The sequence below is a fragment of the Neodiprion fabricii genome, chromosome 1 (assembly GCF_021155785.1).
Source record: "Neodiprion fabricii isolate iyNeoFabr1 chromosome 1, iyNeoFabr1.1, whole genome shotgun sequence".
NCBI lineage: Eukaryota > Metazoa > Arthropoda > Insecta > Hymenoptera > Diprionidae > Neodiprion > Neodiprion fabricii.
The window spans coordinates 2,451,026-2,477,805 of NC_060239.1; the positions used below are offsets into that span (position 1 = coordinate 2,451,026).

The 26,780-nt window shown below is 41.1% G+C and overlaps 1 protein-coding gene across 3 annotated transcripts in view; it reads right to left on the reverse strand.

Annotated features, from left to right (window-relative positions):
• The window catches only part of LOC124186763 (pyrokinin-1 receptor-like), a 33,497-nt gene that overhangs the window by 4,584 nt on the left and 2,133 nt on the right, over positions 1 to 26,780 (reverse strand). The window contains exons 2-5 of one of the 3 annotated variants that reach the window (XM_046578747.1): positions 25,655 to 25,892; positions 7,223 to 7,472; positions 6,178 to 7,071; positions 553 to 758 (exon numbers count right to left, since the gene is read on the reverse strand). In XM_046578747.1, coding sequence (XP_046434703.1) covers positions 553 to 758; positions 6,178 to 7,071; positions 7,223 to 7,391 — 1,269 coding nt within the window. In that variant the 5' untranslated portion in view covers positions 7,392 to 7,472; positions 25,655 to 25,892. Of the gene's footprint in view, positions 1 to 552; positions 759 to 6,177; positions 7,072 to 7,167; positions 7,473 to 14,434; positions 15,259 to 25,654; positions 25,893 to 26,780 lie in introns of those variants that run through there. The other 2 variants (XM_046578757.1, XM_046578765.1) reach the window with 2 other exon arrangements.

Consider the following 26,780-nt stretch of genomic DNA (forward strand, 5'->3'; position numbering starts at 1 on the left):
TGGCGTTATCCCAAAGCCCGGACTTTCAATACACGGCAAACTTTTCATAATTGGCAATTTTCCACCCTCGACGAGCTGTTCGCGGTTCAGTTTGTTCGTTGGTCCGATTCCTTCTTATTTGAAATCTGGACAAAAAAAAATTATACAATCGCGATAGCAAATTGCGCCAGAAAAATACCCGGACCTCTGATCAAGGATCGTCCACAGGTTACGGACAGGCCGAAAGTCGGTAAGGGAAGATATTTCATCCCTCGCAATCGGTACTGCAGATTCTGGTTTCACCCTTGATCAGATTTGACGGATTCAGGGTACTGCTTTGACCGACCACTGCGTTGAAATTTAGATGTCTCAGGGGCAAGATCGCGGTAACAAGTTGCATCGAAAAAGCGGCTGATATTTAACCAAGGGAGGGATTTCCAACCCTTACAAATGGTGGAACAGATTCCGTTCTTACCCTCGGTCGGATTTGGGGTACTCGGGATGCCGCTTTGTCCGATCTTTAGGGGTGCAAAAATATCTTACCACCAGAGTTTCGACTTGAGCTGAAATTACCTTGAAGGCCTCGCGGAACTTGTTGGACATGATGTGGTAAAGCAGGGGGTTGATGGTCGTCGAAAGGTAGTAGAGGACCCCGGAAACGTAGGTGAGGACGTTGAAGACCGCGACCATGTGGGGGGCGTGGTTGGTGCCGTAAACGGCGAGCAATCGCTGAGCGTGGAAGGGAGCCCAGCAGATAAAGAACGCCACGACAACAGCGACTGGAAATAGAAAATAGGGAGGATGAAGCAGTCGGACGTATGCGTAATAAATCGCGAGAAGCGCTTGCGTCTGACAAATGGAACGATGGATCTTTCGCCGATTTGAATTCGGCAGGGGAGTCCCGCTCGCTGATTTGTGACCCGAGAAACGGGCCCGTTATCGAGGGCTGAAACCCATTCGGAAAGATTGATTTTGCGGTAGATAAAGCCGGCGATTTTCACGTACTTCGCAACTCCTGACCGACCCTTCGTGCCTGGAAATTTTTATTGAAATCGCGCATTTCCGTTTCACGTTATATCGTTAATTACGGTTCCGCTGTTTTTCGAGCCACAGGAAGGGGTTGAAAATATTCACCCTTGCTTTTCAGCAAACAATTTTATAAAGTTTGGAATTATTCTGCTCTCGTTTCGACGATGCAGGATGGATAAAATTCAATTTGCACGCGGCGTGCTCTGCGCAAAGTCTTGGAATTCGTACCGTTGATTCAAAGAATTACTTCGGTATAGATACCGAGTACTCTGTCCGAATAAGCTTTGCGCAATGCACCAATGTTGCGACAATTTCTGAGAGGTAAACAGTGCGGTTCTTAGACTCGAATTCAAGCGTCCACCAGGCAGCTTTTCATTCCTCGTTAATGCGACTTGAATTTTGCTGAATAATTAAGCTGCAGAGAAAGGGAAAGGTCCTTGTTCAATGCTCACCACTTGCGCAAGAGAGTCGGTAACAAAAGACGAAGCGATATTTGCTGGGTAAATTCACTTTAGAGTTACTTTTTTATTCACTCTTCGTTTGGGATCAAGTTTTAATGGATTGGATGCTGTTCGTAAAAATATCAGGAAATGAAAATGTAGATTTCTTTTAAAATGTGAAAATTCGGCGTCAATCGATTATAAAAATTGAAAATCAGGCGTAGAAAATAAAATTGTGATTTATTTTCCTCGCTTCGTTCAACAGTCACACTTCGATCTTATACGCTTGAGCATATTTGAGGTATGGAATTAAAATTGATGCCAGGTTCTCAAGTCACCGTCAATGATCGTTGGTGCTTTTCAAGAGGGTAAGAAAATTGCAAGGCAAAGTATTTTTCGCCAATCCTCCTTCCGTCAGAAATACGTATAAACCTGAAATTTTCTTCATTGTCATTTTTTCCCTGCTCCTGTATATATATATATATATATATATATATAAATTTCAAGGAATAAATTTTCCGCATTTATTCAACGCCCCAGCTTCACCTACAGCAGCTTGGATTTTCCGCGGCTGTGTTCTGCTTTAGTATTCCGGTGTCTGCACGGCTGGTTCCATGCTCCCTGAATAAAGGGAAAACAGCTTACATATCTTCTCGCTTTTCCCAGGTAGGTAGTACAAGAGCGTAAGACTCGTTGCCACCTCGTCTCCTTGCCGAGCGAGAACCTGCACCCTCTAAAATTATGTTAGATGGACCTCCGCGTCAGCGACGTGCGTAAAAGTCAAAATTACCCCACGTTTGTTCCCTAAGCTGCATAACTACAGGAGCGAAATAATATATAGCGTGGCAAATGCCTTAAGGAGGATAAATTCTCAACGTAAAAAAAAAGAAGAAGAAACTCTACGACTTGTTTACTTGTGGTAATATTTAATTATCTGTTTAATGAATGAGCTGACAGTTTTTACCCGGAGAAATTCTAACATTAGATTAGAAACATGCGATCGTTAACGACAAAAGGTTTCTGCCAACACGGATTCAAAGGGCGATGCTTACAGTCTGTTGCGATTAATTTTCACTAAACTGTCTATAACGAAGCTTTCATCACGTTATATTTCAACGTTTACGATACTCGGTTTCCAAGCTTAGCTTAACTTAATTGCCCGTTTACCGTCACTATTTATTATTGAGTTGAATTCATTTTTATTTGTTACTCACGGTGAGCATTGAAAAATTATTATTATTCTTGGGCTTTACTGTTATATAAGATATTATGTAACAGGCAATAGGCTAGAGACAATGAAATTCAAACTTAACGGTTTACAGATCAAAAATTATGTGGTCGACCAACACGAAAATCGGTAAATCTATCATTCAACAGTTGCCTAAGTCTTGTAAATTCATGATTCTTTCCGTAGATAAAATATTTAATATCATTAAAAAGTTTAAACTACGTAGTCTGTGATGATAATAAAATTGTTATACAAAAATCTACGAACTCTGTAGGGATTCAAAATAATTAACCTTTAATAGAAAGTAGAAAAATAAATCGCGCTGTGTGACTCCAGAACGAACAGAACCAGAAGTAATTAACATACATGTTATAAAAGCAACTATCAAATTTCAACTACCAAATTTATACTTATCTACACTTTTAACCAATAACCTTTCATTGCGTGAAATAAAAAAAAGACTAAAAATCTCATTTGCAATATTATAATATATTTAAAATATTAGTTTTTAAGACTACGAAACGTTACAACTAGAAATTAAAAACTGAGACGGATCGTAGAATTTGAAATCACACACGGTTTGTATAGATATACCACCGACTTAGAAACACCCGCACGTACATTTCAATAAGATTACCTCACGTCAGTTAAACGCTCACGAGATACCGAGATAATCTCTCCTAATTCACTTTTCTTATTTCCTGCCGAAAAAGTTGACCGCCTAAAAAGAGAAAATAAATAAAAAATTAAAAGAAAAGAGGAAAATAACAAGAAAAAGATAACAAAAAAATGTTCGTGTTCCCGCTCATCCACGTCGACTCGACTTTATATTACACGAGCTATTACGAACGTAATCCAAAGAACGGGAGGGAAACGGAGATTGAGAGAAGAAAGGAAATCTTTTTCTACAATACTTTACTTCCCCTCATAGTCGTGGATATTACACGTCGTCCACTTCGAAATATCACAGCGAGAGATTTTCTGTGAAATTATTTTCTCCATTACAAATATAAAGTTATATTCCGCGAAAATTTTCTTTAAAGACAAAAATAAAAATGAGGAACAAAGAATTACGGTAGAAAATCCTAACTAATTATACCCACGTGACGGAAAATTTTCCCCGTATTTAACGCGATGCTCAAAAGTTATCGGCTTAAGCGCGGACCTTCGGTCCAGAATTTCTGTAGTGCGAAATTAATGGCGTGATAACGATTAAAGGTCGGGTGTATTTGGCTCGTATCTATTCGAGGCAGGGGTTCATTAACTCGGATTACAGACTATCAATGACATTAAACAGTAACCAGCAATTAACTCGTTCGTAGTTAACCGGTGATCTAGTTGATTGTTCAGCAAGGGTTTACTTACTAAACCCAATAATTAATCTCCAACGAATATACGAATGTGTAATATAAATCGGTCGACAAGTTGGAATTCTAACGTTTTGATATCTTGCTGTTTTCACAAGTTTCGTTGCGGGGAGGAGATTTTGTTCATCAATTTATCAAATTCTACAATTTTCGGATAAATTTGAGCCTGAGAGAATGGTGGAAAGATTTATTAGAAATTTTCTCTTTCCTCGTAGTTCCGCTATTATTTGTACAAATTGCAATTTCACCCTGCAGATTCGATGTTCGCACTTATAAGCGCGTAGCAACAGTTCGTTTATGTAACACACGTATATAGATTCGCCCAGCGTAACTTTCCGCGTCGATCCCTCGCGGAGCGAGGCACTTAAGTTTAATGATCGTTGGCGACGATTTAACGTCTGCAGCCTGAGGCCAGAACTAAGGGAATAGGTACGATCTTGTCGAGCCGTCGATTACGAAGCCGCGAAACATAATGGCGAGAATAACGCCCTTTCTTCGGGGAGTAACTTTCGCAGCTCGTCTGGTAAAAATAGACGTTCGATAGCCGATCATCCCTGCTATAGATATTGCCGTGATGTAGATAAATTTTTCATATATTGTCATTTGAAACATCAGGGAAAAATCTACATTTCACAATTTCATAACGACATTCAAAATAAGATTATGTGTTGTTTGTTATCGTTTGTTGAATTTCGAACATTGCTAAGGGTGCGGAATAACGATTTTTCCCAAACATGCATCGTTAAAGTAACGTCACTGACTTTATCCCGATTACTTTTTTACAGCAAGAAATAAAATGATAGTGGATATAGGTATACTGTGTATGTATACATGATTTTGGACAAATGCTCACACGATATACCGAAAAGCCAGTGTATGTATTACAGGTATATAAAATAAAAGCCTGATCGATTTTTTTTCCAGGACTCGGCATCGTTCCGCCTGTGAAACCTATAAATTCGTAGCTAGAAAATACCGTGAAAAATGACTCTGACGTTCTAGGTTTTCACGCCGCAAATCACCGGCTCGCAGCGAATGTTACAATGATATATTTCAAACCTCGCAGAAGGTGAAGCACCGCATGCAGGTTCTGACGTACAACATCCAGTATTAGCTGAACGCGTGCATGGACCAATGACAAAGTAGGTAGCACTTTGACACCGAGGGAGGGTTACTAAGTCTGAGACTTGTGGTAGGTATGTTTCGACCCTCGAAACCGCTGGAAACTAGTTCCAAAGTCGTAAAACTTCAGGAGAAACAGCGTCCGCGAGTTTCAAAATCGTATAAAGTCTTCGTCGCAGCGTACGCGACTCACTTTTTCATTACTCATTTCCCTGCCCTTAAATAAAGGCGGCTCGTAACGATGCATCAGACGTGAAGATAAGTAAAGAGCAGAAAAAACAAAATTTGTTGGAAGAAATATACGGCGAAAGAAAAAAAGCTGATTAAGTTGGGGTGATTTGTAAGCAAAAAAAAAAATGGATCTTTTGTATTTATTTTATTACGAGATAGTCCAAAATTGAATAGTTATCAGATTCTATTGTATTGCGGTGAGCTGAGTCTCTCTTCAAAAATACAAAAATAGAAAATACATTGGTATAAAAATGAAAAAAAAAATAACAAAAACACTTTGACATCAACGATTTATCTCAAATCGTTTCAAAGTATAGGTTGGTTATCAATTGGATTTATTCGATTTGACTCTACGAATGTTCGTTCAACTTTGAAGAGTTTTTATTGCAAATTCACAACACTGGATTCTCTATCATGCTGATATCGTTCAGTATTTTAGTTTACATCATTGCAAGGATATAATTATGGTCGACAAACAGTGAATTGACTATTGGAAAAAGGGGAAATCCATGTTTCAGTGACTTTATAGAGAACAGCCGTCTGAATAAAATCAGCTATCGTATGTAGTGGAATCGAATTTTGATTTTATGCAAAATAAAGCATCGATGTCTAAGGTTGTCTCTAAATGTTCAGTATTCTTCTATTTTTTTACAACTTAAAAAGATAATAATTCGAGAAGTAACATCAAGATATTTAATGTGCGACTAATTCGTAATAAAATTGATAAAAGGCACCGATGAAACATGACTTTAAAATGAATGAAAGAAAAGTGGAAACTCACCGAGCATTTTGACGACGTGCCTCGTCGCCTTGTTCTGAACATTCTTGGAGTAATTTTTCCTTCCATCGTCGTTGAGGCTCGCGTCGTTTCCCTGTCCCTGACAAGTCTCTGGCAGCATAACGGCGACGACTTCTGTGGCCGGTCGTTCCTTTCGTTTAAACATGCCCCTGGCCTTGAGGGAAACGCTGCTTCCGGCTGCGCCGCCTCTCGCTATTACGCTGGAGCGTCGAAGCTGGAGTCCAATAAGTACGTACAAAACGGTGATAAGAGTCATAGGAGCGACGAAGAATACGAATGTGGAAATCTCGAAGGCGTGAGGAATGACGACCCGCTTAACAACGCAAACGTAGTGATCCTCGTACGGAATCCTACCGTCGTCGAAGGTCTCGTAAACGATGCCAACGGACATGGCCTGGGGAACGGCGAGGCAGAGAGCGACCAGCCAAATCGCAACGACGAACTTTATCGCCCTTGTCAGCTTGGACATCGTGTGCGAGAGGAAAGGGTGGCAAATGGCCACGTAGCGTTCGACGGTGAACGCTGTTATCGTAAGCACAGTGGCGTTGGCCGAAGTCTCGGCGGCAAATCCTTGGATCACGCAGAACACCTCGCCGAAGACGTAGGGGAAGTGGGACCAGATGTAGTACATCTCGGGCGGAAGTCCGGAGACCAGGAGAAGCAAGTCGGAGACCGCCAAGCTGAAGAGGTAGTAGTTGGTGGCCGTGTGCATGGACTTGTTTCGCGCTATAACCACGCAGGTGCTGACGTTACCGACGACGCCGGTCAGGAATATCACCGCGTATATAACCGTCACCGGGATCACGATGTAGAGGGGGTCCCGGCGCGCCCCCCACGTGCTCCGGTACCCAGAGGGAACCGGCGTCCCCGTTGCACCTAAGAAGAGACCAGAGGATGATGAGGCCGCCTCGGCCTCCGAGAAGGAGAGCGACGTTGGACTCGCCGTCTCCTGGTATCTGTAGAGCCACCTACCGTCCTCCAGGATCAGAGGAACCATGCCACCCAGGTTCTTAGACAAGGTTCTTACCTTCTTTGGACGAGGTTGTCGAACCCCGTCCAGTCGGTTTTACGGGCATTTTTCCGTTCAGGAATAAAAGGCCTGATAATCTTCCACCGGAGGTTCTTCCGGTTTGAAGGCCGCGCTTTCGTCCCTCAGGACACTCGTCGGGAAAGGAATGTCTCGTGTCTGGAAGCATGGAGGAGCCATCATCGGCCTTGACGTGATTCACTGAGGGACTGTTGAAGTGTCTTTCCACATTCCGATGAACCTCTGCACTCTGCGAAAATATGCGAAGATAAAATTTTAGCAAATTTGTTAACCAGTTAGCTTCTTTGGCTGACTTTGATAATTCCAAGCACTGGGGGGCTGGGAGAGAACCGTTTCCGACTCTGAAAGTCAGGGTCTCACACGCTTCACGGGTTGATTAAAGTTATTGAAGAAAATGCATAATCAACGGTGATTATTAAGGTGTGATGAAAAAAATAATTTGCGATTTTTTACCATGGAGCCCCCTTAGAGTTTGTTTGCGTTAAAAGAAAGGTTCTGTCAACAGATGAGCGTTCTACGTTAGGTAGAAAATCGCGCTCAGTTGATTTTTTACTTTTGTAGGTTTTTAAAAATTTATAAAGTATCCCGAATAAATTTTTTTCCTTATTGCTTACATCGCACATAATATCAACTTACATCACACAGAAGACCCACACTTCTAATATTTAGTCTCCGGTTGATGTTTGAGAAGCATATCAGACGATCTTTTTCTTTGTTAATTCAATCTCATAAAACAGTTATAATTCAATATGAACTTTTAGTTTAGGAGAATAAGATTCCCAGTTGATATATTGTTGTGTTATGGATCTTTGGGTTGAACATAAACGTCAGGAAAGAAATAATAATTCAAGTGCTACAACGTGTTTCTTCAGAAATACAACAAATTGTGAACAAAGCGCTATCTTCCACATGACTTAAAACGCACATCTTTTCACAAAACCTTTCTTTTAACGTAAACAAACTTTTTCGCGGATACCACGGTGGAAAATCGTAAATTATTTTTTTGAAACACCCTACTGGTTGTGCTCCTCGTATCGTTCGATAAGACCTGTAACCGCGAGATAGGCCTCGGCAAGAAAAAGCCCCGAGCATTTCGGAGTAATTGCCTACACTTTGGCCCAGCCCTTTAATTCAAATAACGGAAGCTATTTTCGTTGGATCCTGGCTATATTCTCGTAAACTGGACACCTTGGAGTTTCACGTTAAACTTACGATTAGGAAGACAAAATTCTCCTTCTAACCCGCGAAAAATTAGCTCTCAAGAGGGGTATATTATTCTAAGTTCTTAAAAATTACGTCAGCGAGGAAGGACGAGGGTCGAGATTGTTATTCTTTCTTCCCATTCTATAAATAGAAACCTGTCCTTTGTCGGTGCGAGGAAATCAGGAGTTTTGGCGAGGACCGCTGCTCGTTATAGCGAAATGTCAAGCGGACTGAACGATCATTCACGCATTATTTCGTGTTCCGCGGCGTTTACGGACGCGGCCAAAATCCGGAGGTAACGTTCAGTTTAAAAAATCATTTACCCGGATGCGGGTCTCGCCTTTTAAGGGATAAGGACGGCATTAACTCCGCACTATCAAGAACACTCGGTGCAGGCTCGTTTGTATATTTATTCAAGTTTGCCTTGCATAATTACGCTATTAGTCGGAGAAGGATAAACTTTTCCGAAATTCATTGCGATGGGTGTAGTTAACTTCAGGGAGAACATTAACCGGCAAACAAACACAATGAATACCGAGTTGAAAGTAAATTGAGAGACGCATTTCAGAGGCTGTCTAACTTTTGAGCACTCTCTTGAAGCAGCGATTTTCGGAATTCGCGAGTCGAGCTTTCGAGAGCTTTAACCGTGACCGTCCGCCAAAATTCTTGTCTGTCACATGCCGTCCCATCGACGCTGTCAGCTATCGCGTTATTGAGCCGAATGATTACTTCGTTACTCCAACCTTCGGCCGTTGAAAACGGGGGGAAAATTTAGTTTCTACGATTGTTATCATAGATATTTTTCTATGAATCGCGAAAATACATCGCAGAAGCGTCACCGATATTTTGTTTCCAAATATTCTTAGCCGAATATCCGCGTACACGGAGGCGCGTCACGTAATGGAATTCAATCATGAGCCTGGCTTATCTGAAGTCTATACATTCGTATACGCAGATAAGTCCCGTGGCTGTAGGGCCCATTGATTTATAAAAACAGAGTCGAACACCGGAGGTACGGTACTCGAAATTATCGCATATCGATCAAGTCTGTGTGTACGAAATTATACCGGCTAAAGCGATTCCTTGGGCAAAGACCTAATACGTCTGAATTTGTGGAAGGTGGTCATTTTCTCGAGAGTGATCAGCCCTTAGGGCTATTAACTCAGTAGGTCATCGGTAGGTACCTCAGACTAGCTGCACAATTTAATACCTACAGAAAACTGCAACTATGCGGAGTGCATAATTACACATATTTTATTAATGGCAAAATTAAAGCTCTTATTTGTTCAAGAAATGACCATCAATAACGGAGCCTTTTAGCTTTTATGGTAACATAAAACGATTTCATATCGATTCGCGACGTACGTATCAAGTTTCCAATCTTCTGACGCAAGGGTCACGAATCGCGTTTCTTCATACGACACATTTAGTGCACGTCACGTGTTAAGGAAATTTCGTTCCTAACAAGGGCGTGTTGATTTTATTCTACAATTTGACGAAAATGTCGCCTATCCATTCCATCGTACTGTTTTTTCATAGTGTGAGAATTTCAATTGTGACGAATGCGAATGATATTTTCCAAATTAGTTAATTAATTGACTCCGTATTGCACATCGCAACATAGTAAATGTTACACTTCAATTAGTGAATTATACTAAGGATAGTAACTAGGTGAAGATAATGATTAAAGAATTTGCAATTGTATTAGCTCGATTTAGGCGAAGTGCCGTTTTGCACCTCGAGGATAAAAATTCAAAAACAACCCTATTAAGGACCACCCTAATGTATCTGTAATACTCTGGGGCAAACACGTCGTATTATTGAGTATTGGAAAAATATTGCCTTCCCGAGTTTCGACAAGTACTACATTATATTCGAGAAGTAGCCATCTGTCCATCCATCTTCGCTTCAATCTGTCCGCCGCACCGCGACGTGACGTACCTGGTCTACTTATACACGTTGGGATGATAACCCTGGAAGTTTCCGACCGGAAGCCAGTGAAATTATTAATATCGAGTAAGCAATAGTCCGAGCTTGCGGATGCTGTTATCAATGGATAGCGATAAAAGTGAAAGGGATGTGAACAGTAACAATAAACCCCTCGTTGCCCCTTCCGGAAAAAAAATTCCACACCCCAATAATTTTCGTCCTGATTTCTCGGTGAGCTCAAAATACATTGTTAACAATTTTCCAGTTCAAATATTCGTCGGGGATGAAAAAAGTGGAACACACAATAACGGGTTTGATATATAAAATATTCAAACAGCCGTATATGTATATCCGTATAGTTGGTAAGATTTTCAAGAATCTAGGGTAGAAAAAAAGGTATTAAGACTATACTCTATACTTCATCTTTCAACATTTTGGAATACCGATATGAAAAGAAATTCTATCTCTCGAGCATTCGAAAATTTAAAATAATTCGTCAACCCCGCTCCGAATTTCACTTATTGAAATAGCTGAGCAAGCAAAGAAAACGTTGTAGAAAAAATGAAAAATCAAACGACGAGCGATAATTTTCGGTAATCACGCTGCTTTTCCACTTTCAACCGACGTTACAACAACGCGTATTAATTTCGTACAATGTTTCGATGAGGTTGCGTCGTTACGATCACCGTACATAGTTGCACATGTTTAATCGAGCGATGTGCATCAACCGATTGAAAATACAAAAAAACAAAAAACATTTTTGTGGAGGAAAAAAATGGTCGGTTTTTAATGGGAAATATATATCTGGGGTGCGTCAGGGCGATGCAAAATTTACAACTTCACCCCGAATTCACGTCTCGCTACCCACGTGAATCTACCGACCGACATCCAGGGGGTTGCAAATTTGCATGTGTGTCTTCCTGCTAGACCCGAATCGTCTCAGCCACGAACCTGTTATATTATCCCAGGGAATTTTCTCTCCGCATTATTTCTCGCCCCTCCCCGAGTTTTTTCTTCTCCGTCGTTTTTGTTGTCTTTTTCAACCAGTCGGTTATACGGAAAACTTTTAACCCCTGAGGCTGCTACCGCCACTGATCCTGTCGAGGAATTAATTGCAGTCAGTTTCTTTCTTCCACGCTCGGTTTTAAGCGGGAAATAAATTTTTTCAACAGCTTATGAGATAAGCTCGATTAATCAAACAGAGGCTAGCTTTCTCTGAAGGAGAAAAAAAATTGAAATGTGCTTTATTCCGGTTACTCTGCAGATTCAAGTTATCAAAATAAGAATGAAATATTTTTCATCGCACAGCGGGAGGCGCGATGCTTGAAAAACTTTCGTTCGCATCGCTCTGATTTATGGTTAAAATTTCGAACAGTTTTCTTCAAATTTTATCAGAAGCATAACGTATCGCACCTCGTAAATCCGACTTATTGAATATCGCGTTCAAACTTCCTCAAGATTGACGATTTTTTTGTTCCCTCTTCCCGGAAACAAAGTTTCATGAAAAATTATAAATAATTGAATTTATTGCTAACCACACAAACATAAAAAGAATAGACAAAAATCGGTACTGGATATTCGTGGACGCTTTCCAGTCTCGTTACTGCAACTGAACCGGGATGATAATGTAATATAGGAGAAGTTAAAATATCACTTTTTCAACTCCATCTCTTAATAGCGATCTCTCCAAAACTTTTTCGGCCACAATTTAAACCACGAATGCTCTTTACGAACTCGCCCTTTAACGATTTCTCCGCCATTTAATGCGTGAGCGATGGCTTCTACCAGAATTATAAATGGCAAGTTGTGAAATTACTTGGGGAAAAAAATAAACCCGAATGAGAAAACAAAAAAAAAAAACACAAGTCCTAGGATCAATAATAAGCGTGGAAATTATGCTCTAGCGTGTTTGGCCGTTTACAAAGAGTTTTATAACAAGCAAAAAGAAGAAGGAAATTCAAAGCTGAACGCGCGCTGCAGCGACAAATCTAATGGAGTTTTGATGGATATTTTTCTTTCTTTTTTGTTGTTATCTTATTTCTCGAAGGAAAAACCGGAGCGTTATTAAGTCTCAGGATAGATCGACGTCGGATCGGTTCACTGCTTCTAAGAGCCATCGATTAGAAGATCGCGGATACGGTTTTCTGGGCCTCAAGCATTATTCCAACATTATATGCGGTCGCAAAGTTGCCTGCTTGACTTTCATCGCGGTCCTTCGCATGATAAGGACCCCAAGGAAGTGCGTTAGAATAATTTACACCTCGGCTTGTGAGGTGGAACAAAGTGTAACGAGTAGATATAAAAGAACTTGTAACGTCGTGATTGTCGATAATTCTTGAAACTTTCCGGTTACGCAAAATTTTCACACTGCGAAAAATGTTATTTGTTATTGTAACTGGAAAAATTCAGTAAAACAGGTATCGTTAAAAAAAACTGTTGGAACATTGTTAAAATTGCGAAAAACCAGGTACTTTTTTAGTCAAGTAAGGCTTTAACATCAATTTATTGTTGCGCAAGAATTAAATTTTCGCAAGAGTTACAAGAAAATAGAACAGTAACGGACACTAGACCTTCTGGTAACAGCTACAAAACTATTCTTCATTTTGTACCTAGAATTATATTTTTCGGTTGTGCCGTTGTGTCATTGCTTTATTTTCTGCTTGTTTTAACGCAAAATCAGTATGTTTATTAGACCGCACTTCCTCGGTTGAATAAAACTTGATGTATTATTAATTTATTGTTGCATCAAAATAAAAATAGTAGCAGTGATCAATACTAGTTAGTTAGTTAATCCAATACTGGATTTCCTGGTTATAGCTCCGAAAGTAATCGTTACTTGCTATCCAGAAATATATTGGTGAAAAATGAAAACAGTTAAGGAAAATCAGTGCAATTTCGTCATTTTACTTTTCTCTCTCATAACATTACACTTGTCACCTTGAAATAAACAGCATATTGTCCGATACCAGGGTGTTAATTTTCGAAGCTACATTTCACCCGTGAAGCTAACCATTTTTATTTTTCACGACAGGTCACGTAATGCGAGAACTCCAATTAGTTTGACTCGGAAGCCGTGCGGCATGCATTGCTCCGTTGGGAAAATAAATCGTTCTTTCGATGTCGAAAAAATAAAATAACAGAAAAAAATAACCGACTACAACCAAACGAAGTAGCCAAAATACACGAAATGTTACCGTCAAACTGCTGCAACTATAACGAGGTTCGGTTTAATGGGCAGCGTCAGCGCGCAGCTATGACAATAAACACCGTGATATTGTTTGCGGGAGTATCGGAGGGTGGAAATCCGGATTGTTGAAGACTGTTTTCTCAGTGACAAACCTTGTGCAAACAGCGCATAATTTTGATAGGGCGATGAGACGACGGAGGGAATTCAAAGCCCATGAAACCGTGCAGTGCAACGTCAGTGTTGCCGATGCCGATGTGGCATTCCGTAGTTTATGGCCATGCAATAATAGCCAGAGTGCTGGATTCGCACTCTCGAAATCGACCGGTACGAGGAATGTATATAATTTGATTAATGACGTACAGCTGCGACCTGGCACATTGTTCCGGTACCTAATATTCTTCGTTTGATTTATACGAATGATGAGTTGGAATGAGGGAGCTTTTGTTACGCACCTTTTAATGTATTTTTATTTTTTTTTTTTTTTTTTTGTAACAAAGGGCGCGATTCTTGAACGCGGGAGGGAAACAAATCCGCGTACGATGTTGTTACGTAATTCGCGATAACGCAGGGCAGGACAAATTTGGAGAGGGTGAGATTTTTATTGACCTGGGGTAATTGGCGAAATAAATTTCGCAGGGTGAATGGAGAAAAAAACGAGAAAAGAGAAAAGACTCGAGATTTTAATATAATTCACTCGCGAACGGTACTTTATTATACACCCGAGGCATTTAGCGAAGTGAGAATTTCTAGCACAGAAAATTGAACGATAAATTCAATTCAAGCTTTCGGCAATGCTGTTCAGAGGAGATCCTTCATTTTCATCAACTTTTTTTTTCTGTTTAAGTAACAAATGTGATTGTGCATAGACTTACCTTGCACACAGTAGACGAGAATCCCAAGCTCCGTATAATTCACCCCGAGATCTTCATCATCTCGCACAGAAAGTTTCACACATCGGTTTAGCCATTAAATTATAAGTTAGTTTTTGCAAATTACGCGATCATTTATCAACACCGTGAATTTTACGGGTTAAAAAAAGTCCGCGCACGGTTGACAATACGAAGAGACTCGTCGGAATTGGGATTTCGAAGCGAAACGAAAACGTGTAAAAAGTGATTACCTAAGTAATAATTTAATAAAAGCACACGCGCAACGATCTTCCCCTCTTGCAAGCTCTACACTTTCTAGACCCGCGCGTCTCGCCGTTCATTCACAAAGTCCGAGAAGCGAAGCGTGGTTTTGGTGAAACTGGATACCCCTCGGGACGCGAGCTTTAGTTCAGAGAAGCTCACTCGCGGTCCGCAGGAACAATGACACGCAAGCGCGTCGCCCTTGCACCTTACACATACCTACACGGTGTTCACGACCACCTATAACCCAATGCTAGAAAAGAGCCAGCGATGATTTATCCCGGCAATATTTTATTCACTTTTTCTGCACCGACTGATCGGCTTCTGACTCTCGAGCTGCATAAATTCTTCGGTTATATATATCGGAAGAAAAAGTACGCGAAAGAATGACGTCTTGATATATCTTGAGTCGGGTCTTGGCGCGATAGAAAAAGCGCAAAAACACCCATGTTTTCTCTCTCGTACACAAGCGTAAAATCGCTCAACTCTCCCAACACCGGACGAATCGCGTTTCCAATCACCATTCTGTTCACTATTGCCACTAGAAACTTTGAACCGACTTTACGCTCGATTCTTCCGACGTGAACTGAACGCTATCCGAGTTTTCGACTCTCAACTTTCCAGGCATTAGTGCGCATGCGCGAAGACCGGTAAGTGTTGTTGCCGATCGGCTGTCTCGATAACACCGTAACAATAACACCGGATTAAAGACTCGAGGATTTCTTAATCTCCGTTCGTTCTTCAGCTTCTGTTTCGCGTCATAAATTCCGGCCGACGATTCGGATTCGACGGATTCGAACTGTCGATCGTAACGCAGCTTTTTGGGCTTTTTCTTTATACCGAAATTCGCGTCCCCTTCTGAGACTTTGAGTCCCGTCTTTATGACGTTGTTGTTTTTTGTTTTTTGTTTTCTTTTTTTTTTTTTCCATTTAGTAGGTACGTTCCGCTCGTCCGTATCGTCTGAAACGCATTACGACAATCCCGTCAAATGAAAGCCGTCATTTACAGAATTGAATTTGTCAACTGGTTTCACAAACGCGAATTGAGAATGAAATTTCCCTGGCAGGGATGTGGTGGGCGTCGGACGTAAGGATCTATTTTTCGTTTAACAAGACTCGGCGACTGTCTGCATCTTCGTGTATACGGCTTCGGTCTCGTTTAAATTATTTCTTTCCACCCTCATCGCTTTCGGTTCCTGCTGCGTGCGTTAATCGATCAGAGGCTTGTCAATCCTTGAAAAACGTCCGACGATAATTGCATCGCCACTGTTTCCCCGAAGATAGTCGCTCACGAGATGCCCGAGGTTGCAATGACTAAAAAAAGCTTTACGCCCGTGCAGTCGTACTTTACAAGACGAGTTATACTTGGTTAAACTTTAGTTACAAAACGTGATAATCCAAAAAGTTTCTACTCCTCGGTATCAGTTTAAGTTAAGAATATAGATCGCAAGCGCGATTAACGCTCATGTAGATCGTACAGCAAAACACACTAGCGTAAATGAAACTTGGAGAAATTTATCAGAAACCCTTGAAAGCGGATTTGGGGGATGAATTGAGGTCGGTGGTATATAACTGGGTAACCTTCGAGGGTTGATATGATTTCCCAAGGTACCATTTTCGCGACCGCGCGGATACCTACAAGGTTGAAGAGTATGAGGCGTCGAAACCCCGAAACTAAGAGATTAACCACCCTGGTGGTTCTAATTTATGTACAGAGGTAGACCGTGCTTTTATGTAAATGTGGGAAATGATACGGAAGCCGTTGCATTTCACTCGCGGAAAATTTCTTTCAAGAGAAAACGCAAGGGGTCGACTGACTGATTTTACTATGAAATGGATCGGAAAACGGGCTTCGAATTCGATTTAGTATCTTGCATGAGAAAAGTTATCCGTCGACCTCGTTTTCCACCTTCCACGGTATATAAATTTGTTCCGTGTGTTATGTGACTAAATTCGAAGGGTGGATTCCGATCCTTGACGTGAATCGCGCGGATACAGTTTTCTTTATTTATTTATTTTGTTTCCCTTTTTTCTTATCTTGAACACAACGCGACAGGGATGAGAAAGTATAAGCTCACCTCGCGCAACGATGCACGGAGTTGGCAGTTACATGCGGCACAAATTACAAGAACAAGCCGGGAGTTTTTCACTCGGGTAAAGAAGGTGGGTATAAAGAGCTGGTTGTTACGCTTGGTGAGCTTGTAATTGCAACATAAAGTCCGTTTATTGCGAAAGTTCTCGAGGTCAGAAGCGTAATGAGGGTTGTTAGAGGTTCCAGATCTTCGGGGGATACTCAAATAACGCTTATGTATTTTTTAAAATGAAGGAGAGAGGGAGAGCAGAAGGATGTACCTGGCGATAGAATAAGGCGAGAAACTCGAAACCTTCGCTGCAGAAAGATTAACCGACCGATTACAAAGGGCGTGTACTTTTTACTTCCCACTTCATTAATCCCCCCCTTAAAAAGAACCCAACAACTTCGCAAAAGAGATAATTGGCTATGATCGTGACCGTAATCAATTATTCGCGGAGTATGAAAAATTAAACTCCTTTATATCACCCTGTCGCAGTTACATCGTACGTTAGCTCCAAGTTTTCGGGTGAAACTTTGATCAAAACAAAATAATAAATAACGACATCAATAACAATGATAAACAAGGGGGGACAACAACGAACCATTCGGTAAAATGTAATCTCCTTAGAGTACGTACGTATCAGCTATAAAACAAATTTATTCACACTGAAATAAGGAAATCGTGACCCTGCACAAACTGTCAGCGTGAACAATTGTTGACAATTCTTACGTGGCCATCCCCCCCCCTCCAAGAATTTCTACCCCCCGATGGGAAGAGACGGCTATTAATGTCCGCGATATTTCTCCCTCTGTGAAAACGCACGGCCATTATTCATAAACATGTTTCGCATACCTTATACCACAATTCCGATAAAGATCTGACACAACAACGTTCCGCCGATTCGGCGTATAATGTCTGTGAGATATGAAACCGGCACGCGACTTGAAGAAGTTTCGCTACCTGGTACAGGGTTGGAAATGCATAATATCGAATCGACAGCCGAAACTGTGTGGTTTAATTTTGACGGGATGAATCCGCTTAAAAATCCCGGCGAGCTTTCGTGACCAAGTCCTGGTCATTTTGAAATTGTAGTTAATTTTTCTCCGGATGCTCGTCGCTTTTTTCAAATGAAATTATGCAAATCGCCGCGTGTTTGTCGGACTGCGAATTAACCTGGACGAACTTTGCATAAACTTTCGCACGTGTTCATAAAGGGAAATTATAAGGGACGGTGGCGACTCGTGACAAATCGAGATGGCTGGACAGCCTTAGCGCGAACGAAAGGCTCGATAAAAATTATACGAGCGGTTGTTATTTCAGCGATATAACGACGAGGAGACGACGATTTTGTTGTTGTCGTATCTCGTGATTAAAATTATCGGGTAAATCTCAGCTGCGAAGCTAAACCAAGGGATATTTTTCGCCGTGAACGTTACGAGAGTGAGGACGAAATTATTACACGGGGTGAAGTACGTTACACGTAGCGCCTTGGAGAGAAAATTGGGCAAACTGATCATTTCTGGTGGGAAAAATTTATGCTTCTCTTCTCCCTGATACTAACAATAATCTGGAACAATGTATGCGGTAAAGGCAAATTGTTTTTAAAACGCGATAATTTACATACTTTAGCTAATTGCCAGATGAACATTTCTTCAACTGGAGGTGATGCAAAAATGGGGTCAAACGCTTCAAAGCACACAAGCAACGCGGTCTAATTTACAGGGTTAATAACGTTCCTCATTTAGTTCACCGCGTCGCTCGTAAATAGCAAGAGATTAACTTGTAACAGATGTTGTACCTACTTTTCGTAGACGGGAATCAAAAGATCCCGGCGTCAGGAGAGACGGCTTGAAGTTCCGAATTGGAAAATTTCAGAAAGAGCCGAATTCCGATTTTTTTGTGGCGAAACTTAAAGTAAAGAAATCAAACTTTGACGAAACATCAAAGTTTCGAATGGTCTGAAAGCCGACGCTCAAAGTTCCGAAAGGGTAAAATTCCGGAAGGTCAAAATGCCGAAAGGGAATGTAACTACGACAAGTTAAAGTTCCAAAAATGTGAAAATTTCTAAATCTGGAACATCGAAATTCTGAATGATCGAAAATTTTTAGATCTGCGAATTTCTGACTTGTTGAAATTTCACGACTTTGATCTTCTTTGTATTGGATTTTCGACGTTTTTACATTTGGAATCTTGGTCATTGTAATTTTTTATTTCAATTACAGATGTTTCACTCTATCGAAACTTTGCTCTATCGTAACTTGTATCTTCGGGATCTTGTATGTCGGAACTTTAAGCCGTCGGTTCTCCGATCATTCGAAACATTGTTGTTTCCTAAAAGTTTGCTTTCTTCACTTCAAGTTTCGCCACAAAATAATTCGGGGAATTACCCGCTTTCGGAACTTTTCAAATTCGGAACTTGCACCTCGGACCTAATTGCTGTCTCGGACATGACGTTTAATTCACCTCTCCCGATTGTATCCACACGTCAATTGACCCACGGTGCCCGGCACAGCGTGGATAAATATTGATTATTTACCGTCTCGACAGCTTCTTCGCAATTCCCTCAATCTAAGTAATTCCCTTTTTTCTTCCCTCACCCCCTGCCGTTATCTCTTCTAACTTTTTCTCCTATATTATTCTTGTATACCCAATTGTTCAATTCGGGATCGCTTATTATTTGACGGTAAGTGCGTAATGGAGCGGCAATCATCGTACAGACTCGATGAATTGGCAGAATTTCCCGCTTGTCATGCGCGAGGAACTTCATTTCGGTCACAATTGCGCGACTAGAATCGCGAGACCGATAATATGCTTCCGAATTAGGAAACTCCCAAAGTATTAGGTATCAATTTTATACGCGTCTTGGCAGATCAATAGTTGCCGGTCAGTTTCTTCGCGTTAACGAGGAAGGTGTGTCTCTTCTACACGTGTATGCATACGAATCAAACGGACCGAAATTCTGTTTGTTCTCTATTTACCCTGATCGCTGCCTCAATTAACCGCAATCAGCTGCGACGGGCGCGAAATAAACGAATAAACAAATTTACTGTTCGACTTTATTAACAATGTAAGAATTACTCGCCCTGATCTTCTTGCAGTTTCACAGAAATATTAGTTCCATGTTTCTCAGCCGCTGCATCGGGTCGGAAATCTGGACGTTTGGATTTCGGTAGTTTCGAGATCTGCTTGTAGACGCAAATTAGCCGATTTCAACGGACCATCTAATCACAAGCCCTCCACTCGGAGAACTGTTTCGTTCATCAGTCAAGTACATTATTACACGCTACAATCATCGAATTGAAAGGGAATTTCTCTTGTCACTGTCGCCGCTTGGTGATTAATTAGGAGGATGAGTGGACCGAAGTTGGAAGCTGCGTCAGTTTATCTACAACCGAGTGTTTCTGCGAATGAAGACGTTATAATTTAGTAGCCAGCAACGCGTGACTCTGTAGAGAATTTATCAATGTCAGTGGTTGCAGGCTGAAACAGTTTTCGAACTGCTGTTAGCGCGGAAAAATTCATTGAGTTGATTGCCTTTTTTGTTAATTTTCTCTTGCTCTTTTTTTTTTTTTGCTATTATTTTATTTCAAACTCGCTCTTCGCCTGCACCATTAATTGTAGTTCTGCAGGGAAACTGGAAGAGTCTTGATTAGACTCAAGCGGTTCGAGCAGTCTTGAGTCCAGGCTTTATTTCCAGGTCTTCGTGTCAATTTACGCAACTTTAACCGTAACGAGGTCGCAGACGATTAGCTTGCGAAGCGTTTGAAGTGATCATCCTTGCCCCGTTAAGTCCGTTACTCTAGAGAGTATATTTTCGGAATTAATTCATGCCGAATTGAGTGTGTTATACTTGGGACAGGATATCAATCTCTAAACTTCCTGGAAATTATTACACCGAATACTTTCGGCGGATCAAGTTTCATATTGATTCGAAAAATCTGAGAAGTTTGTTCGATCAACAACGATAAACGGCGCGCGAAAATCGAGTTGTTCTCCCTTTGTTGACAACTTCGATGAGAAAGTTTTTCCGGCAGAATTATTCAAGTATAAGGTATATATAATATAATTCTTGCGAATGATAGCAACTCAAGAGAGCAAAGTTTGCCAGTTTCGCAAACTTATTGTTTCTTCGATGCGAAAATCCATTTCGTCAGAAGCTCGGAAACGGATGAGAAGACATGATCGTGGATAATGATTTTCGACGTATGTAATGTAGGGTCGGTTGACTGCTGCTGTATACTTTGTCGTTCTAACGATCAGCGAGGTTTCTTCGTGTCATTTATTCGAACATAAACAACGGAACGTTCTAAGAAAAAAAGAAGAGAAAATGCGGATTTTCTACGGGTGAATAAATTCAGCCCGTTCAACAATATGCTATTTGCGTATGTATATATAGGCACGCCGAAGCAACAGCTGAAACCATGACGATTGTTTATAAAACTCTCTTAATCAGGCCCTATTAAACGAGAGTCAATTTGCATCGAGCAGACACAGTCGGGAAAACGCGTTTGCTCCCTTTTCAGGCGCAGGATATTCATTTCTCAAGAACGAGGAGGCGGAGCCAAAAGCGCGGATAATTATTTCGGGCAAATTCCGGGTGCGATTTAAACGAAAGGAAGTTGGCCTTCACGCTCTAGGTTGTTACCCTAAATCCCAAAAGTTTTTAAACAACCCTCTGAGTCTCACCGAAATCCTAAAATTCCTCATTCCTTATTCAATTAACATTTTACAGGATAGCTCACTGAGAGAATTTTCTAGTATTGGTTTATACTACATAGTTCTTGATTGAAAATTAACTTTGTAGATTTAACCCTTTTAGTCACACATTATTGTGCTTGATCAACTTCTACGAGAAGATGGAATAAAATCGTTTTTAGGGTCGCTGATTGCGAATCGGAAATCAGATTACGAAAATTCAGTATCGCGAATCCAATCAGCGACCTCGAAAACCCCGGCAAAGAGTTTTTTTCGTTCACCATACTGGATCCGCCATCTTGAATTTTTGTAACTTGTTTTCAGATTCGTAAACAGCTACTCCAAAAACTTATAATTTATGTAAAATATATATACGTATAGGGGGGTAACTTTCTCGGAAATGAATTATTCCTTAAATATTCACGATTTTTTTGTTTCAGCCAGTTTGTTTCTAACAACACTAATCTACATAGTTATCGCAACAATTACCCTCGAGTATTGAAAAGCTATTAGCATACCACCAGAAACAGCAAAAAGGCGCAAAGAAATATGTTTTCAAAATTCTCTAAATATACAAAAAATTGCTGTAAAATAGGTGGTGAGAATACTTACCGCTATGACTGAAAGGGTTGACAATAGAGTCAAGTAAGCGCCAGTCTTCTTTCCAATTATCATCACGCTATTAACTATTGCAGCGATTAGATGATTGGAAATATCTTCATATTATATCCACCGAATATTCTCTCCCGACCATCAAATCTGACAATAAAATGTTGCGAAATACGTAAGGGGAGGTTAATTTCGAACATTGACTTAGATTTCTCTGTTTCAGCACATCGTGAGTAGGAAAATACCGAGCGATGGGGTTGGCGTAGGTATCGAGGTGGTTAAAAGAGCTTCTGCGTGTTGTTGCGTAACAACGTGAAAGTAGGTACTTGTGGCTCGTTTTTATACCTCTTCCGGGGTCATTCGCGAGGCTGAACGAGGTGGATGAGAGACGTTGTCATCCGACGAGGTATCAGAGCGCACTCGTGACTCGAGTGAAATCGGTTGGGTCCAAGCTTTTCCGAGCTTTGTCACAGCTAACCGCACGAGCCTGGCAAATTGACGAACAAACTGTTGTAATCAGGGAGGCGCGACGCGACCCTGCATACAAACTGCCGTCTTGCTGTTATAGACCGAACTCGTTGACTCGGGCCTCGGAAAAGCCAAAGACGACGCAGCGCTCGAGAAATGTCTGGAATCGCCCGAAAATCAAATTGGATGAACGGCTGTTGTATTCAAGAGAATCTCCCCCCAGATATTCCTCATAATCATACGCACTGCCCTGAGTATGAATATCATCTTATTCAGTTTCGCAGCGCCAATTTTATCCCCTTTATTTACATTTCTATGTGCGCGAGTCACATAAGCACGTGCGGAAAATCGTGCAATTTTTTTACTTCTCGTTATTGATCGGTAGCACATCGGAAACTGTAAAAAGCAGTCAGAAACGATCGTGGAATCGAATAAAAAAATATGTATGTATGCATATTTAAACAAATTTACTCGCAATTAATTACGCCAAGTTAAAAGTTGTGCGGTAATTGTAGAGTGTTGAAAATAGAACAGACGACGTTGATGGAGAACGATTTTGACACCTATGGACAGGAGTTTTTTAAGAAACGAAAAAAGGAGCAGTCAGGATAGAGCCATTCCTCCTCGACAAATTGAATTACGAGGCTTTCAGCTCGGCGCCGTTCTTCAAGATGAAAGCGTTTATTCTACCTCTTCACCTCTGTATTCGTTTCACTATATTTTTTTTTTCTCCCTTCTCTTTAAGCGTTCCACTTGGCAGACACAATCAGCTGTATTTTGCACCGTGTAAAAACCACTCTTATTCATCGACAGGAATTCCGCCTACAATATCATCGATTACCGTCACTCTATTCGCGTATAGGTATAAGGTAAACAATAATCGAACGTTGGAACATTCGAAGCTTTAGCTATTCTGCAACGATTCGTGGAAAAAATTTAAGGGACCTAGATTGCGAATTCCAAGGGGTAAAAGACAACCAGAAACGAATCAGACTTATAGCAATTCCGATATCAGGGCCGAAATCCGAATTGAGGTTGGATATCACACGGATTGGCATACGGCGTTATCATCGCGCCGGCTGCCCACGCTTCTTACATTCCGATCTATTTTCATTCTCCCAAAGTGGATTCCTCCCTATCGATACACCGGTGATCGGGCCCCGTGAAATTCGGAGGCAGCCGGCCGCCAACCCGGTTTATACAGACCTAAATTCCCCAATTCCGGACCTCAGCTGCCTACATCGCGAACCCGGTAAATCACCCGATTTTTTTTTCCATCTTAAACCCCGCCCCGAGTCGATCGTTGTAAACACTTTATATCGCGGGGTTATTTTAGCCTGAATAAAAAAAGTCTGCCCGTTACTGCAATAATTATGTTGTTAGATTTTACGAGCTTCAAAGTGTAAAAACGAGGCCGCGGAATTGAAGATCCTCGTTTTACGCCCCTCGTAACAGGGGCGCGGTACAGAATGTATATATATCTTTTTTTATTCATATTTTTACTGGGTATACAATCCCCCCCCCCCCCCCTCCCCCAACCTAATTCGCGGCCTATAATAGGTCGGAAGCGCGGCTATAACTCGAGCACTTGAATTTACCGAATACAACTTGGAGTTATAAAATATTGGGCACAAATCGATTACTCGTAAAATCTAAGTCCAATTTTTTACTTCGGTCGGTCGGTCGGGCGTTCTGTCCTCGGGTTTTTATCGGAGGTTTGGTATAATAAAATCGAGTGTCGCCACGCGGAGCCGAAAGTGCGGAAGAGTAAATTCCTATCCTTGGAAGCAAGGGTTCCTAGAGATACAGGACAAAAAACAGCTCAATACCTTCCCGCGACCCCATAAAACGGGTCGGTTTGTATGTGTGCGAATATTTGCGTTACAGACTGGAGGGAAAAAAAATTTCGCATGCTTCTCACTCGGTTTTCGATTAATCGGCTGTAAAAAGGCAATACAATATATGTATGCAATCCCACGGATATAAATCGCTTGAAAGGGAAAACCGTCGAAGCTATCTCCTTTATTCGCGATAGCTGAAGATAAATGTGAAACTTGAAAGAAACCGCGAATTAGGAGAGGCTCAAGCGCGATAGCGATATTCGATCAAACCTTGATCGGGTCACCGGCATCGATGATTCTCCAATTAATTTTCTCACAGATCCCGAAACGTGACGTATCGTTAGAAATACCAGCAGAGGCTTGTATTACGGTATAATTTTGAAAAATTGAAACGAGAATATTTTCTGATCTATAATTCTGCAGGTGATGATAATATTTCGGAATTTATTTCATCGGGGGAAAACGACACACGCTTTCTTCTACATTGCGACTGGATCTATCGCATCGCTTATAAGTTTCAAAACTTTCGTTATCTATCCGTACAGCGGAAAAGTTTACTTTACACTTGTACGAGTGTCGAGCTAATAAATTTCCGCTCGCCTCAAGTCCATCTGGCGACTATCGGAAACTGCACCGTGAAACGTAAGGCGAGCAATTCTCTGCAGATTCGAGTGAACGGACGTTTTTCTAGTACGACACTCGAGTTTCATTTTACGCCTGAAAATACGAAGACTTGAACTCGAAAACTGGGGAAAATTTACGGCCGTTAAATTTTTACCTTTCGATACGGCGTACGTATAAGCGATAGAGGGATTCGATCCGTTGGATACACGGAGATGTTGGGTTCTCTGGAAACTTTAAGCTTTGCCTCGGGTGACGCGGACCCTCAGAACTCCGCTATCAAGGAGCTAGATATACCAATTGCAGGGCTTTCACGCGTTAAACAATTGGGATAAGAAGTTGAGGAAATAATCTGGCCAGTCGCCAGATGGTAGAAATAATTTCTGGTACATATACAGGGTGGGCAAAAAATTTGGGAAAAAAATGTCACGACGTTTCAAGGTTGTCAGTTTTTCCAGTTCTAGTAAGTTACTAAAACCCAAATCGTTCAGGCTATCAACTCTATATTCGGTTGAAATTCACTTTGAATTGAAGAAAAATATAATGCACAAAAAAGATAGTTTAAGTCAATTCATAACTAATATTTTCAGTTTTTTCAGTGACCAAATTAAAAATCACATGATAATTCTAGGTTTTCCACGAGCTTTTAAATACCTTGACATTTCCAGTTTTTCCAGATGTGGGGTCAACCTTGATGTAAGAAAGCTTCCGTTTTCAGTGCGGCCAATTTAAACACGCTGTGCAGGATTCTCGAGACCCTCGAAGACGGTCAAGGGTCGTGAATTTGTGCAGGCTTCGATTTCCGTCTCGAGAGTTTCTGTTGTGGAAAATCGCAACTGCGACGAGAATTAGGCGGCGAAGTTTACCTCGAATTTGCGAAAGCTCGGTACACCTATACATGCAGAAATTACACAACGTTGTACATAACGTAATTAACAAGATTAATTTCGAGAGATAACGCGCCACCTGCACTCGTGCAGATAAATACATACAGACGTTACAGGTATGCACAAACGTGAAAACCCGACAGAGACGCTGCAAGCGTGCCAGTTGGCGCCGGATTTGCACCATTTGCGGTGAAGCGAAACAAGCATGTGATTAACCAGATAAACTGAACCAATGCTTCCCCGTTCAACCGGAACTTCCTATAAAACTCGTGTGAACGGTTAATTCGAGGCGTCCGATTAAACCGATCCGTGCCGATCTCGTTAGCACCGAAATCACTCGCTAATGATCGAGATTCGGAGACGCGAGTTTTCGGAGAAGGGAGAATCTCGTTTCAATGTTTATCCAAACCGCCGTTCGAAATGTTTTTTAAAGCAAATATAAAATTCTATTTATTTATCTATTTATCCCCTCAACTTTTTGTCATTCAAACGTGGATTTCAAACCAAATTCGATCGCCTTCTATCGTTTTCCAACGAAAGACAAACTGTTTGACAAACAATCTAGTCCACCGATCATCAACGATTCAGAAAACAAGAAACGATTATTTTTCAGTAACATTGTTCTATTTTAATCGAAATTTGAAATTTTTGCTTCCCTGTGATAAATTAATCACAGCGTTACTGAATATGGATTTCCTTCCATTGGTCAAATGGCATTCGTAATACCGGTCCTTTATAGCTGAACACGCGAAGTAGGTACGGGAAATGTATAAAGGCATATATTCGGAAGATTGATAAACACGTAAAATGCTTCCAGGGTAGAAGCAGACGGCAATTGAAAGGCACTTCGTACGTGGTTTCATACATTTCGCCATAAATCATTTTCGTGGATA